The 15,654-nt window shown below is 45.2% G+C and overlaps 1 protein-coding gene across 5 annotated transcripts in view; it reads left to right on the top strand.

Moving 5' to 3' along the window:
* The window catches only part of GNG4 (G protein subunit gamma 4), a 50,892-nt gene extending 36,897 nt beyond the window's left edge, over positions 1 to 13,995 (top strand). For all 5 annotated transcript variants that reach the window (XM_066253492.1, XM_066253491.1, XM_066253487.1 and 2 more), the window contains one exon: positions 13,134 to 13,995. In XM_066253492.1, coding sequence (XP_066109589.1) covers positions 13,134 to 13,262 — 129 coding nt within the window. In that variant the 3' untranslated portion in view covers positions 13,263 to 13,995. The remainder of the gene's footprint in view (positions 1 to 13,133) is intronic.
* The last annotated feature ends 1,659 nt before the right edge of the window (positions 13,996 to 15,654 follow it).

The following is a 15,654-nucleotide window of genomic DNA, read 5'->3' as shown; positions in this document are numbered from 1 at the left end:
AAGTCCCTAACAAACCCAAGTATACGGGAATCTGGACTGTGATCCAGATGGCATTTCAAATCAGTGAAGACAGATTGTTAGCAAATGTTTCTAGGACTTGCTAGCACTTTGGAAAAATTAATAAAGCTGTATACATCACTAATTTTATCCAGATAAATTTCAGATAGGTTATATTAGTCTGCTCAGGTTGCCACAACAGAATACTAGACTATGTGGCTTTAACTACAGAAATTTATTTTCTCACAGTTCTAGAGGCTAGAAGTCCAAGATCAAGACCAAGGTACCCACAGAGTTTATGTCTGGTGAGAGCTCTCTCCTTTGCTTGCAGACAGCTGCCTTCTCACTGCCTGTCCTCTGTGCTCTTTGGAAGAGAGAACTTTCTGGTGCTTCTTCATCTTACAAACATACCCAGTCCTGTCAGATTTTGGTCCCACCCTTATGACTTCATTTAACTTTTATTACCCCAGAAGGCACTATCTTCAAATAAGTCACATTGGGTATTACGAATCTAACATCTGAGTTTTGGAGGATATAATTTAATGTATAACTTGGATTTAAACAAAACAAAAACCATAAAAGTCTAGGAATCTAGGAGCAAATAATTTATAATGTGATTTTGGAAAGGCCAAGCATATCACAGAATTCAAGGTCATAAAGTAAGAGTTTTGACTGCATTTAAAATTTTTTATATGGTAAAAATTTTCCAAGCAACAAAGGAAGAAAAACATTTCCTATGTGAAAAACAAAGGGTTAAAATTGAAAAAGAGGGAAATGAGGGAGATGTCACCTCCCAGAACTGGCAGATGATTAAAAGGATCTGGTGAGTTCTAAGGAAGGGATGTAATTAAGATGATTAATGACATTAAGGTCAAAAGAATGACATTTCTAAAAGAAAATAAATAGAAATTATGTTGTTTGACCAGCTGGAAGTCTGGAGGCAGTGCCTACAGACCAGCCTTTCAGTGTGTTCGGTCAGACCCCATGGGCACCCTTCCTTGCTCCAACTGTCAGGAGCTTACAGCTTAGTTTCACCCATCCCTTCTTTTTCTTGCCTTCTACCAGAAATGTTCAGCCTTTAGAAATTAAACGATTCGTATGATAACTTGCTACAATCAAATTTACAAATAAATTCAAAAGAAAGGGGATATGAATGAACAACTCTAGAATGGGTATCAGCTAAAAGGAGAAAACTCTTTGGATTACATCAAAGTAGAACATAAAACAAGAAGACAAAAAGTGCATTTGGAAAAGAGAAAGGGCTCCTGAACTTGAAGGAGTGTTTGGTTAGGGACACTGTAGCCATCCACTTGCCCTAATAATTCCTGAGAAACTTCCTCTTTCTGCCTTTCAGCATCCTTTTGGCCCTACCAGAGAGTAACCAAATGAGCAATGATGTGATGCGTATATGTAGCAGCACCCATATGTCGCTCAGCACAGGGCAGTAGGTGAGGGTTTTCCTGAGTGTTGCTCTTGCCCAGGATGACCAGCTGACAAGTGCTGAATGACAGCTCAGTCAAGGACATTGTTCCCTGACTCACAGCCCCGTGCTTCCTCTCTAGAGATGCCACTGGCTTTCTAGAACCCTCTAGAACTAGAACTTACTTTTTATGTTCATCTTTCACCTCTAAGTAAGTCCCAGAAGCCTCTTGAGTGACTCACCAAATAAATTACTCTTTTGATGAACTTGTACAATGATGGAATTATGACTTCCTTTGGAGAAAGTCAGGATACATATATCAAAATGGAGAGGTGGTCAGAATCAGATAGGGTATGTACCAACGTGTTGAAAGGGTTCAGTTAAGTTGAGGTCCAGGTTGAATCTGAGTCATTGTATACAAGCTAAGTAAGGGCTTGGCTCTTTCAGTAATGAAGGCCATATAATAATAGTTCTTACTTAGGCTAATTTGGGAATATTAAAACTCTCCTTCAAGCATCTTAGATTTTACCTCTCAATGTGCAATCAGCTTTTGATGTGGGGGAAAAAAAACAGCCTTTATGCTGGTGATAGTAAACAGTAGGGAGTCCATTATTTTGGACTCGACTTTAGAATTCAAAGAGGGACTCTCTGTTAGATTACTCACTTATTCATGCATATCCCCACTCCCAACTAGGTGCTACCTGTGACTGGTGACCCAGTGAGTAAGCAGAAGCCTCTCCCTACACAGGCCATTAACCAAATATTGAGCCTTGCCTCTGTTGATCTGGATCAGCACGGAGTTGATACTGGGATCCACTGGAAGCCATACATCTTAGCTCACATTGCTATGACAGAGCACAGACTGGGTGGCAAAAACAACAGAAATTCATTTCTCACAGTTTTGTAGGCTAGAAAGTCAGACATCAGGGTGTCAGCATGATCAGGTTCTGGTGAGAGCTCTCTTACTAGTTTATGGATGGCCAGCTGCCTTCTTGTGACCTCACATGGTTAGAACAGAGTGTGATCCTCTCTCTGGTATCTCTTCCCATAAGGGCACTAATCCCACTCATGAGGGCTCCACTCTCATGACCTAACAATAACCTCCCAGAGGCCACCCCCAACACCATCATACTGGAGATTTAGGCTTCAACATAGGAAGTTGGGGGGACATAAATATTCAGTACATGGCATTATAATGGAAGTATGTAGAGGTTACCCTGAGGGACTGTGTGTTGATCTCAAATCAACCTGAGGGCTCACTGGGGTGACCAGCAGATGATTCCTTCTGTTGGAGTGAGCAGCAAGTTTGACCTTGCCAGCGACCATCACTGTAGGAGCTGCAGCTTGGCTGTGCTCTCCACTATAATCCCGCTTTGTTTTTCCTTGGGTGGAGGAAGGAACAGGCAGGGACATCAGAGATGCTTGTAATTGATTCCAAGTGGTATTGTTAGAGAGACCAGTATTGCTGAGAAATAGGCGTGAGGCGCTCTGCTTTAGATGCGAATGATAAATGCAGTGGGTGTAACCACCAGAATAGTAATTATGTCATCTGTCTTGTTGTGAAATGTGACTATAGTAATTGCAACATTTTATCCCATCATTGAAGCTTATAATTATAGTGCAGCCACCAGGATTATATGCTAATTTAGGTTGTTTTAATAACCTTTTTTCCTCTGAAATGTAATGGTAAAATTCCACGATTGTTTCCAAGCTTTACTGTGTTTTCCTTTTTCTTTTTTTTTAATTTTTATTGAATTTATTGAGGTGACATTGGTTAATAAAATTATATAGGTTTCAGTTATACAATTCTATAATCCATGATCTGTATTCTGTGTTGAGTGCTCACCACCCAAAGTCAAATCTCCTTCCATCACCGTTTATCCCTCCTTTACCCTCTTCTACATCCCCACCCCCTTTCCCTCTGGTAATCACCACACTGTTGTCTGTGTCTATGAGTTTTTTGGCTTAATCCCTTCATCTTTTTTACATAGCCCCCCTGACCCCCACCCCTCTGACAGCTGTCAGTATGTTTTCTGTATCTATTAGTCTGTTTCTGTTTTGTTTATTTTGTTCATTAGAGTCCACATATAAGTGAAATCAAAAGGTATTTGTCTATGATCTCATGCTCAAGCTGGCAACCCCATGCTCAAGTTGGTGAGCCGCCCTCTAGCCAGCAACCTTAAGGTTTCAAACCTGAGTCCTCACCATCCCAGGTTAAGGACTATATACTGCTCTACCACCTGGTTAGGCATCTTCTAGTGTATTTTTTACTCCAGATATTGTATTCTTCATTTCTGGCTGGTTTCTTTAATGGTTTCTGCGTTATTTCTCATGCTTGCTATTTCTATGTTGAAGTTCTCACTGGATATCTTGAGCATCCATATAACCATTTTTTAACTCTATCTGATAAATTGCTTGCCTTTCATTTAGCACTTTTTCTGGAGATTCCTCCTGTTCTTTCCTTTAGGGATTATTTCTTTATCTCCCTATTTTGGATGACCCCATATTTGTTTTTATATAGTAGGTATCCTGTGGGACCCAGTGGTGCAGTCTCCTTGATCACCTGATCTGAGTGTTCCAGGAGTGTCCCTTGTATGGGTTATGTGGGCCCTCTGTTGTAATTGAGTTTTAATTGCTATTGGCCCATTTGTGTGGGGTTGACCCTCAGGCTGGCTGATGGTGAGGATAAACCCTGATATCGGTGTACAAGCTGCTGTCTAGGTGCTGTCCACATGAAGCAGCATTTACTTCAGCAGTGTCTGGTGCCCGAAGATCTCATGTTGGATATGTCACTTGTGAAACTAACTAGATCTTGTTCTGATGTTGTCTAAAGCTGGCCATTGGATGTGTTGGTTCTGGGGTCTCTTGGGAGAGTCAGATGTAGACCAGTGCTAGATACTGTCTGTGACTGGCCCTGGGCAACCTGTTTGGAGCTACAGAGTGATCCACAGTTTGTAGCTGCCTGTGCTGGGCCTCACTGTGTGGGGGGAGGACCAGGCTGTGCACTAAGGTTGGCTTTTACCAGCACTGGGCCTGGGTGCATGTCAGCAAAAGTCCCAAGGAACCCAAGATCCGCCTCTACTTGCCTCTGCCTGCTGACTACCTGTTAAGCTCAGTCACTGAAAGAGCCTCTGGTAGTACTCAAGTTGCATGAGGTAGGTTCTCAGTGAGTCAACGGATAGGGGCGAATAGCATTTACCAGATTAATTCAGATTTAAACTCAGTGCCAGTGCTCAGTCAGAGGCCACTCAGCAAATGACCGAGGGTATACCAAGTCTAGTTGCCTCCTACTGTGTGCCCACAGACCTTTGTGGTTGGTTAGGGTCTCAGCAGATTATCAATTTGAGGTAAGTAGAGTTTATCAGGCCCGAACAGACCAACATTTGGCCCCATGAAGGGTAGGCTCTGCATCATTTGGACATGTGAGGGAATAATGGTTTGTCCTCGAGCCACACAACTCTGTCCAAGATACTGCTACAAGCCCAGATCAACAGGATGGGGCCTCTAGGAGTCAGGAAAGTATATCTAGTGGATCTCTCCTGAACAGGAGGTACTTTTTAGGTTTGGGATCAGGTAGGATAAGTGAACCCTTCCCTAGAGCCCACAACTTAGTCTGTCCCAGATTTTGCTAGGAACCTGATCTCAGTAGGGTGTGGACACCAGGAGTTGGCAGAGGGGAAGGTGCTGGTCCAGCTTGGGGGGAGGTGTGGGGAGTGGCTCCTGCTTCAGAGCCTTACAGCTCAGTCTGTCCCGTATTCTGCCCAGACCTCAGCAGGGGAGGGCCACCAAAAGTTAAGAAGGTGTGGCTACCTGGAGCCAGAAGATGGTGCTAGAGGGTCTCCCATGACAGGGAGGCACCAGTCAGGTTCACAGGAAAGGGGGAAGGAATGGTCCTTGCTCCAGAAACACACCACTCAGTCACTGACACCTCCTAAATCTGCCCAGACCTCTATACCAGACAACTGACTCTTCAGAAGGTTGAGTTGACATGGGTCCAGATGGTAGAGTTGTTGCATTCTCCCAGGCTGATGCCATGTGGGGAGGAGTGTCCACCCAAGAAAGACAGTGTCTGCTATGTGAGAGAGGGACTCAGCACAGGATTCCCAATGGCAGTCTCTTTAGTTCTTTCCCCAGAGCCACAAACCCCAGTCTCTCCTTGCTTGACTCTAGTCTGTTCCACCCTTCCTCTGCTTGAGCTCAGGGTGAATGGCTGCAAATGAGATTTTGTGTGTTGGCCCTTTAAGAGGGAGCCTGTGTCTCTAGCAAACTCCAGCCTCTCCCCTGGCAGACAGAATCTCTGCTGATTTTCACAACCAGATGTTATGTGGGTGCCTCTTCCTAGCTCTGCTGTTTTAAGCTGGGGAACCCAGCATGGGGCTATAGGCCAACGTCAGACACTGTCTGTGACTGGCCCTGGGCAACCTGTTTGCCCAGCTTCCCAGTGGGAAACCCCAGCAGCTGAGCTATCCCTCCAGAATCCCAGCCACCTTCTGTGGCTGATATAGCTTCCTCTGTAATCCTTGGTTATAAGATTTCTATTCAGGTAGTCTTTAGTTGGTTGTTTAGGTTGATTGCTGTATATTTTAGTTTAATTCCAGTTTGGTCCTGGGAGGAGGTAAATGTAACATCTACCTAGTCTGTCACCATCTTGGATCTCTGCTGGTTCTTGTCAATATCTGTTATCTTGTAACTCTTTTTAAATGTTTTTATTGAATTTTTTTTTAGAAAGAGAGTAGGCCCTGGCCGGTTGGCTCAGTGGTAGAGCATTGGCCTGGTGTGCGGAAGTCCCGGGTTCGATTCCCGGCCAGGGCACACAGGAGAGCGCCCATCTGCTTCTCCACCCCTACCCCTCTCCTTCCTCTCTGTCTCTCTCTTCCTCTCCTGCAGCGAGGTTCCATTGGAGCAAAGATGGCCCGGGTGCTGGGGATAGCTCCTTGGCCTCTGCCCCAGGCGCTAGAGTGGCTCTGGTCGCAATAGAGCAACGCCCCGGAGGGGCAGAGCATCGCCCCCTGGTGGGCAGAGCGTTGCCCCCTGGTGGGTGTGCCAGGTGGATCCCAGTCGGGCGCATGCGGGAGTCTATCTGACTGTCTCTCCCCGTTTCCAGCTTCAGAAAAATACAAAAAAAAAAAAAAAAAAGAAAGAAAGAAAGAAAGAAAGAAAGAAAGAAAGAAAGAAAGAAAGAAAAAACTGATTTGTTGTCCCACTATTTATGCACTTATTGTTTGATTCTTGTATGTGCCCTGAGGACTAAACCCACAATCTTGATGTGTCAGGACAATGCTTTAACCAACTGAGCTACCCAGCTAGGGCCAGACCTTGGAACTCTTAATAGTTCAGTAGTAAGAAGAGGAGGCAGGGATGCTCTGGGCAATTGGTAACAGAGGACTTTGGGTAAAGCAGACTTGAGGCTTAGTGAGAAAGCCTATGCAGTAGAAGCATATTAGGTTTCCAACCAGAATAAAATATTCTCTTTGAATGTGAATTGTCTATTTTATGTTTCAAAGGTGGCAGATGTTTTATAGGATTTGGGACTGTCTGCAACCCATATTTTATACATTTTGAAGAAAACTTTCAACCATAGTCATTAATCTAGGGCTGATTCAGAAAACCCTCCCCACTGTAGAATGTATTTGCCATTGTATCTAATAGGGGTTAATATCCAAAATTTATGAAGAACTTATAAAACTCAACACCAAAAACACAAACAATTTAATTTAAAAATTGGAAAAGGACCTAAATAAGCACCTCTCCAAAGAGGACATACAATGGCCAATAGACATATGAAAAGATTCTCTACATCACTAATCATCAGAAAATTGCAAATTAAACCACAATGAGATATCACCTCACACCTATCAGTATAGCTGTCATGAGTAAATCAACAAACAACAAGTATTGGCAAGAATGTACAGAAAAGGGAACCCTTGTAGACTGTTGGTGGGAATACAGACTGGTACAGCCACTGTGGAAAGCAGTATAGAGTTCTCTCAAAAAATTAAAAATGGGCCTTGCTTAGCCAGATAGCTCTGTTGGTTAGATCTCTGTCCTGAAGAGCAGAGGTTGTCAGTTCAGTCCCAGGTCAAGGCACATATAGAAACAGATCTATGCCCTCCACCTTCCTCTCTCTTTAAAATCAACAAGTAAAAAAGTTTTTTAGCCTGACCAGGCAGTGGTGCAATGGATAGAGCATTGAACTGGGTTGCAGAGGACCCAGGCTCAAAACCCTAAGGTCACTTGCTTGAGCATGGACTCATTCGGCTTGAACGCAGGGTTGCTGGCTTGAGCGTGGGGTCATAGATAAGACCTCATGATCACTGGCTTGAAGCCCAAGGTCTCTGGCTTGAGCCCAAGGTTGCTGGCTTGAGCAAGTGGTCACTCACTCTGCTGGAACCCCTTGATCAAGGCACATATGAGAAAGCAATCATATGAACAACTAAGGTCCCACAACAAAGAATTGATGCTTCTCATTTCTCTCCCTTCCTGTTTGTCCCTATCTGTCCCTCTTTCTGTCTCTCTGTTACAAAAAAAGAAAAAAAAATTTTAATTAAAAATGGAACTACCAGTGACCCAGTAATTTCACTTCTGGAAATTTATCTGAAAAGCCCCAAAACACTAATTTGAAAGAATATATGCACCCCTTATGTTCATTGCAGAATTATTTATAATAGCCAAGATTTGGCTCAAATGTCAATCAGTAGATCAGTGGATAAAAAAGTCATGGTACATTTACACAATGGAATACTACTTGACCATAAAAAAGAAGAAAATCTTACCCTTTGTGACATCATGGATGGAGAGCATTATGCTAAGTGAAATAAACCAGTCAGAGAAAAGCAAGTACCATAAGACTTCACTCTTATGTGGAATCTAATGAACAAAATAAACTAACAACCAAAACAGTGACAGACTAATAGACACAGAGCAGGCTGACAACTGTTGGGGATGAGGCTTAGAGAGCTGGGTAGACAGATGGAGAAATTGAGAAAAGAAAGAGGGAAAAAGAGAAATACTCATGGATAAAGACAACAGCGTGGTGATGGCTGGAGGGAATGGGGGAGGACGAGGGGAGGAGAATGTGGGGAATAAATGGTGAGGAAGGAGACTTGACTTGGGTAGTGCACACATACTACAGTGTACAGATGATGTCTTGTGGAATTGTGTACCTAAAACCTGTATAATTTTGTTAACCAGCCTCACCTTGATAAATTCAATAAAAAGGAAAAAAGAAAAGAAAACCCTCCCATTAAACCTAAGAGTGGGTTTAGGTGAATTTATGCCTGGATACCAAGCATATGTCAGGAGCCTTCCATTGTGAAGTTCATGAAGACACTCACTACAGGTATTTATCTTTTCAGATCACATTCCAACAACCTTGAGCGGTAATGCAACACACTTTGGTTATCCAGGAATAAATGGGCAGGGACACTATGAAACAGGAGGCTGTTGGCTAAGGAAAAGCTCCCTTGATTCCTTTCTTGTAAGATTACTTGCTTGCTCTTAGGTCATCTTTACAGTGTCTCCATAATCTGTTCACATCTCGGAAATTGGTGTTTCATGGAAGTAACTCAGACCCACACTTTTAAACTGGGCACTTGTGACCTCATCATGTATTCATTCCTGTTATGCAGGACTCCACTGTGATTCAGAAAAGTGTGGTTATAATTAAGCAAACCCATCTGTAATCCTAAAACAACCAAGGAAGTAACCTAAGAACAATCGATTTTTTTGAAAGAGGAACTGGTATCGAATGTAGTATCACCTTTGGAGGTGACAAAAATCCCTAGATTAGACCTGGGTCAACCAGCAAGGCCAGACACTATCAGCAAAGTTGTTAGGGTGTTACAGACATGGGGCTGTGAGGGACACAGATATACTTATGTGAGACAGGAACGTGGTCCAGCCCCATCTCTCTCCTCCACTGCTGTCCACCGAAGCCCCATTGTTTTCTGGCTCCCTCCTGCAGGGCTTCAGCCCCAATGAAGTGTCCCCTGGCAGCTGCTCTCAGGAAATTAAATGAGTCAAATCTACCCACATAGATACTGACAAGCATCTGAACAAGTAAACTGATGGAGGGAAGGAAGCTCTACTTATAATTGAGCAAGTCAACTTCAGACCAGTGAATCATGCTGGTGAAAGGTAAACTGAGGCACACTAAGATTCTTTTTTTTTCCATAAATGAGCGTATATTGATTGGAATCAGGCAGCGCAAATCAAAGGTGTTAGAAGTACCCCACAGACATGAGTTGGAGCAAGGTTTTTACAGAGAAGAGGTGAAACAAAGCAAGGAAATTATTTTATTTGTTGTAGCTTAAGTGGTTACCTTATGTAGGAAAGCCTAGTTGGCTGTTTGTGATTGGTTCTTAAGTTTCAATTTCTCAGATTCCAGTAAAGGCACTGACTCTGGTTTCGGTTTTAATTAGCTTATGTGGACTACCAAGGCATTAGAGCTTCTTCAGTCTGGTGACCTCCTTGTTTAAATACTTTAACAGTGTGTGGGTCACAGCTAGAGGGAGAAGGATCTTGGAGGTGACATTGGAAGGCGTGGGGGAGAGGAAAGTTGTCCCCACCAAGGAGACTTACATGTTAGGGTTCCCTTGGCCAGACCTAATTGAATGACCTAGGAAACTTTAGGTCTTATCTTCTAGCCATGTGGGGACAGGTCTGTAAGGAGTGAGTGTACTGGCCCAGCAAACAAGAGCATTCCAGCACTTGGCAGTTCTGGTTTTCATGATCAATTCATCAGGCAGCCATAGGAACATAAATTCTGTGACCAGACTGTTGACCTGCAAAGTCTGGTTTTCACTCCTACTTGATATGTGACCTCAGGTAAGTTTTGTAACTTTTGTGCCTCAGTTTCCCTATCTGGAAAGTGACTTTAAGATTATTATCTAGAAGAGCTAAATGAGGTCATTCACATGACAATGTAGTTAGCACCGAACCTAGCACATCATGAGTGACTGTTAGCTATGATTTTTTCCTTAACCGTTTTATACAGCTGCCCTCAGATTTGTGTAATATAGATTAGCTGCAGGAGGTAGCCCACTCTTAGAAAGAAAATTGCATTTTGGGGCCCAGAGCCTGGGGACGTCTTCTGGATAAAGGGCACAGGTTTACCAAGGTGACTGCCACCATGCGGGACTCGTTGGAGTTGTCAGACATACCACCTATCTCCTTGCCCATCATGGCCCAGAAGTGGTATGCAACTCTTCTTTATATAATGCCAATTATTTAAAGAACTTTACAGTAACTTTATAACTTTTGAGTCTTCTCATTTAAATCTTCTAAGAGGGCAAAAATCTTGCCCTATTCTTTCCCTTATATCTTCTCAGTAAATACTGTCGGGATGAGATAATGAGGTTTATAGAGAATTTAAAACAAACATTAAAAAAATAAAATAGATGGGAACAGTAAAAACTGGAGAGGGGATAAGGGTTGGATGAGACATGCCACAGTGAACCGTCTGGAAGAGCTCACTGAAGTTAGAGACTGAGGTCTCAGAGGACAGTGGCTCTTAGAGGACAGAGGTGTGGTTCCGACACTACCAGCCTATTCTGTCTGCCAGCCTGGGCAGCAGCCACCAGTTCTCAATGGTTGCCCAAGGGGTCACTTGGTGAATTCAGCGGTCATCCTAACATGGTAGCTATGGAGGAGGCATGGAGTGAAGCCTGAAGTGGAGAAGAGGGAGGCTGTGACCAAGGGCATGGGGACAGCACTTGGCTTTGTTTCGGAAGGTGGCAGCAAGCATGCTGAAGCTCACTGAAGTCAGCCCACGGACAGCCATCCCAGCTCCCTCCTGTGCCCATTGCTGCTGCAGGGCCTCAGAGTCACTCCCCTGCTCCCTGCAGGCCTGGTCCGCCCCTGGAGAGGCCTGTGTGGTGTCCTGTGAACCACTACAGACTCCAACCACTCCCATTCCACTCAGCATATACCTATTTTGGATCTAAAATACTGGCCATGGTGCAATTAGAGGAGAAATTGTAGACTTTTGTTGTTAAAGGGACCCTAGAGATATCTAACTCTCCTAAATTTTTTTTTTTCTTTTCTGAAGCTGGAAACGGGGAGAGACAGACAGACTCCCGCGTGCGCCCGACCGGGATCCACCTGGCACGCCCACCAGGGGCGATGCTCTGCCCACCAGGGGGCGATGCTCTGCCCCTCTGGGGCGTCGCTCTACCGCGACCAGAGCCACTCTAGCGCCTGGGGCAGAGGCCAAGGAGCCATCCCCAGCGCCCGGGCCATCTTTGCTCCAATGGAGCCTTGGCTGCGGGAGGGGAAGAGAGAGACAGAGAGGAAGGAGGGGGGGGGTGGAGAAGCAAATGGGTGCTTCTCCTATGTGCCCTGGCCGGGAATTGAACCCGGGTCCCCCGCATGCCAGGCCGACGCTCTACCGCTGAGCCAACCGGCCAGGGCCTAACTCTCCTAAATTTTACAGATGAGGAAACTGAAGCTCAGAGAAGTTGAGTTACTTACCCAAGGTCACACAGCCAGCTTAGGGGCAGAGACGGAACTGGAAGCCTGATGCTCATTGATATTCCTTATTTCATTCCACACTCCCAACAAATGTGACTTTGACAGGGTTTAGGTTGACTCATCAGCTAACTTTTAGTTGTTCTATTTGAGGTAAAAATGCAGTATGTACCTCTACTGCGATCATTTGTAGGATTCCACCCATTGCTAAAGTGGGTCTGGGCTGGAAATCAGAAGAAATTCTACAAAACTTTGGAAGGTGGGCTCATTAAAAATATATAGAGGGAATGTATGTGGCTTATATGTACTGAAGGCCATCCATTTCATTTCATTGTTTTTTCATTTATGGGGTGTTCTTGTCACTCTGGAAAAGATTGAGACATCAAATGCACTAAAGGAGCTCGTTTGACTGTCATATGCTGCCTGAGCCTCTGAGGCCCTGGCCAGCAGAACAGCTTCGTTGGCAGGATGGCTCAGTGCAGGCCGTTCAGTTGCAAGGCACAGAATGGACCAGGGCAGTGAGCTGGTAACTTCATCTGCCTCCTAGCAAACATGTCTCCACACCTGCCCTTCCCCCCCCCCCCCAGCTTCCTGTGGAGCTCTTGGACCCAGCCCAGAGTAGTCAGTGTGCACTGTGGCAGGTGTCTGCCAGCTTCAGGTAAACCTGGAAGGAAGACAGAGAAGAAAAAGCTTCCTCATCAGGGGAGAGCCATTCCAGGTTAAATGTGTGCCTGTACTACGTAGCTCATGTGTCTGTGTTATATATAAACTGTGCTTATAATATGCATTGTACCGAGGAGGGTAGAGTGTCCTCTCTGTGGGTCATGAGAATGGATTACAATAAGACCAATAAGACAATTATTATTATTATTATTATTATTATTATTAATATAAATTCAATCACACTGGTTTGGTCAGAGCCAGTACTCTGCCTTATTCATGTGAAAATGGTTTAGCAGAGGGATTGTGGGCTGCTGGCCTGGAGCCTCCACTCATCACTCAACAACAGGGCTATCCAACATCCTGCTGGCTCCCATTCCTCCAGGCACTGACCTGCCCTCCGGAGCAGCATCTTTCCTCTGAGGAGGTGGCAAAGCCTGTCTCTTCGGGTTTGTAGAGCCTCTCCCCAGGCTGAGTGTGGCCCTGCTGTTGGCCATCACACAAAACACCCTGTCCTCAGGCTTGTCCACTCTCCACATGGACATTTCGAACTGGCCTCAGACTCTGAGCTTGTGCTGTGTCCCCACAGGTGTCCCAGGCAGCCGCAGACCTCCTGGCATACTGTGAGGCCCACGTCTGGGAGGACCCTCTCATCATCCCTGTGCCTGCATCAGAAAACCCATTCCGAGAGAAGAAGTTCCTCTGCACCATCCTCTGACTCCGTGTGCAGTGAAGCGTCTCCTTCTCTGGAACGCCCCATGGGGACCCACATGCCTGTAGCTTAGGGAACCCCCTGCCCTGCCCAGCCACCATCATGGGGGCCAGTTTTGTCAGTCCCTTGATTTTCATTTCTTGCATCGATTTCACTTTTTCTTTTCATTTTCATGTTATCTTTATTACTGGCAAAGAAAACAGTTTTTTAGCCAAATAACAAATGTGCCAAGTAAAAATAAGTATGGATTTAAGGGTTTAAATTTTTAAACATCAGTTCCCAAGTTTAAATGCATCAAGTTAACACCTTTCAGTGAATAATTTATTTAAAAACTCTACCTAAGGCCTTGGCCAGTTAGTTCAGTTGGTTAGAGCAGTGGTCCCCAACCTTTTTTGGGCCACAGACCGGTTTAATGTCAGAAAATATTTTCACGGACCAGCCTTTAGGGTGGGATGGATAAATGTATCACGTGACCAAGACAAGCATCGAGAGTGAGTCTTAGACGGATGTAATAGAGGGAATCTGGTCATTTTTTTTTTTTTTTAATTTTCTTTTTTTTTTTTTCTGAAGCTGGAAACGGGGAGAGACAGTCAGACAGACTCCCACATGCACCCGACCGGGATCCACCCGGCACGCCCACCAGGGGCAATGCTCTGCCCACCAGGGGGCGATGCTCTGCCCCTCCGGGGTGTCGCTCTACCGCGACCAGAGCCAATCTAGCGCCTGGGGCAGAGGCCAAGGAGCCATCCCTAGTGCCCGGGCCATCTTTGCTCCAATGGAGCCTTGGCTGCGGGAGGGGAAGAGAGAGACAGAGAGGAAGGAGGGGGGGTGGAGAAGCAAATGGGCGCTTCTCCTATGTGCCCTGGCCGGGAATTGAACCCAGGTCCCCCGCACACCAGGCCGACGCTCTACCGCTGAGCCAACCGGCCAGGGCCAGAATCTGGTCATTTTTAAAAAATAAAACATCGTTCAGACTTAAATATAAATAAAATGGAAATAATGTAAGTTATTTATTCTTTCTCTGTGGACCGGTACCAAATGGCCCATGGACCAGTACTGGTCTGCGGCCCGGGGGTTGGGGATCACTGGGTTAGAGCATCATCCCTATATGCCAAGGTTGTAGGTTCAATCCCGAGTCAGGGCACATATAAGAATCAACCAATGAGTACATAAATAAGTGGAACAACAAATCAGTTTTCTGTTCCTTTCCTCTTTCTCTCTAAAAAAAAACCCCAAATCAATAAATAAATTTTAAAAAGAAAAAGTATGTCCAGCAGTCCCATTCCCAATACTTCAGCATCAAATAAGAGCATTTGACTAACTAAAATAAAAGGGTAAGATTTTCACCTTCCATAGAGAAAGCAGGTCTGGAAGTTGTCTAGTTCCTGCTTTCCCATCATCCTCTTCACAGGGAAACAACTCGCAACACCAATGGTTTTCTGGACATGTGTGGCCCAGGCCACTGCTTCCCATTGTTTATCACCGGCCATTCTGGAGGTGGTCCTTCCACAGATGTAGGTACAGGGTGGATACTGCAGAGCTTACCCCTGTGTGTACCCAGTGACTCCAGCCACCAAGGGCACCATCTCCCCTCTCCACATAAACCTCTCTCCCTGCTTCCTCCCAGCTGGCTCCTCCTTGGGAGTTCTACTGTGGGCAGTGTTAATAAATAAGGGCCATTCTGGGCTCAACACTGGGCCCTGGGGGGTTTCATCATGGTGGCCCTGCCCCAGAGTAAGTCCCAGGAACAGCAGATATGGGCATTAAGAAGTATTTGCTTATTTAATCTTCCAACAATAAATAAATGCCATGAGCATATGTGTTTTAAAGAGAGGGAAAGTGAGGCATAGAAAGATGATGTCATTTTCCCAGGGTTATAGATAGTTAGCAGGAATAGTGGGACCTGAGTGCAGGCAGCCTGGCCCCAGAGCCCTCCCTGAACCCTGGGTTATGCAGCCTCCCAGGTCTACCTTTTGCAGGTAGACAGATCCTCAGACAACCTGAACTTCTGCGAAGTGCTGTAGCTGCAGCCTGCTTAAGAACACATGTCTCCTCCCATATGCCAGGAGGAGGCATGCTGGGCGTGTATTCCTGCAGTTTAAGAAAGATGTTATCTGGATGCCCCCACGAAAGGCTAGAAAGCGCTTGGTTTTTCTGAGACAAACTTGTAGACACACCCTAAAACAAACCCAAATCACCCTGAAGAAAGAAGAGTAACCGACAGGGATGCAGAGTGCTTTGTCTAAGTTTCTTCTTTCCTGTTTGGAAACTGCCTCTGTCCCTGGTTCTGCTGGGGGCTTGCTGTGTGAGCAGGCCCTGTGTTTCTGAAATGCGCTAACCTGTACAGTGAACTTAATAGCGATGACTTCTCCTGCCTTTCTGTTTAGGAGGACACAGC

Source organism: Saccopteryx bilineata, chromosome 1, assembly GCF_036850765.1.
Source record: "Saccopteryx bilineata isolate mSacBil1 chromosome 1, mSacBil1_pri_phased_curated, whole genome shotgun sequence".
NCBI lineage: Eukaryota > Metazoa > Chordata > Mammalia > Chiroptera > Emballonuridae > Saccopteryx > Saccopteryx bilineata.
Note: the sequence above shows the minus strand (reverse complement) of the source record. Positions and strands in the feature narration are given on the sequence as shown.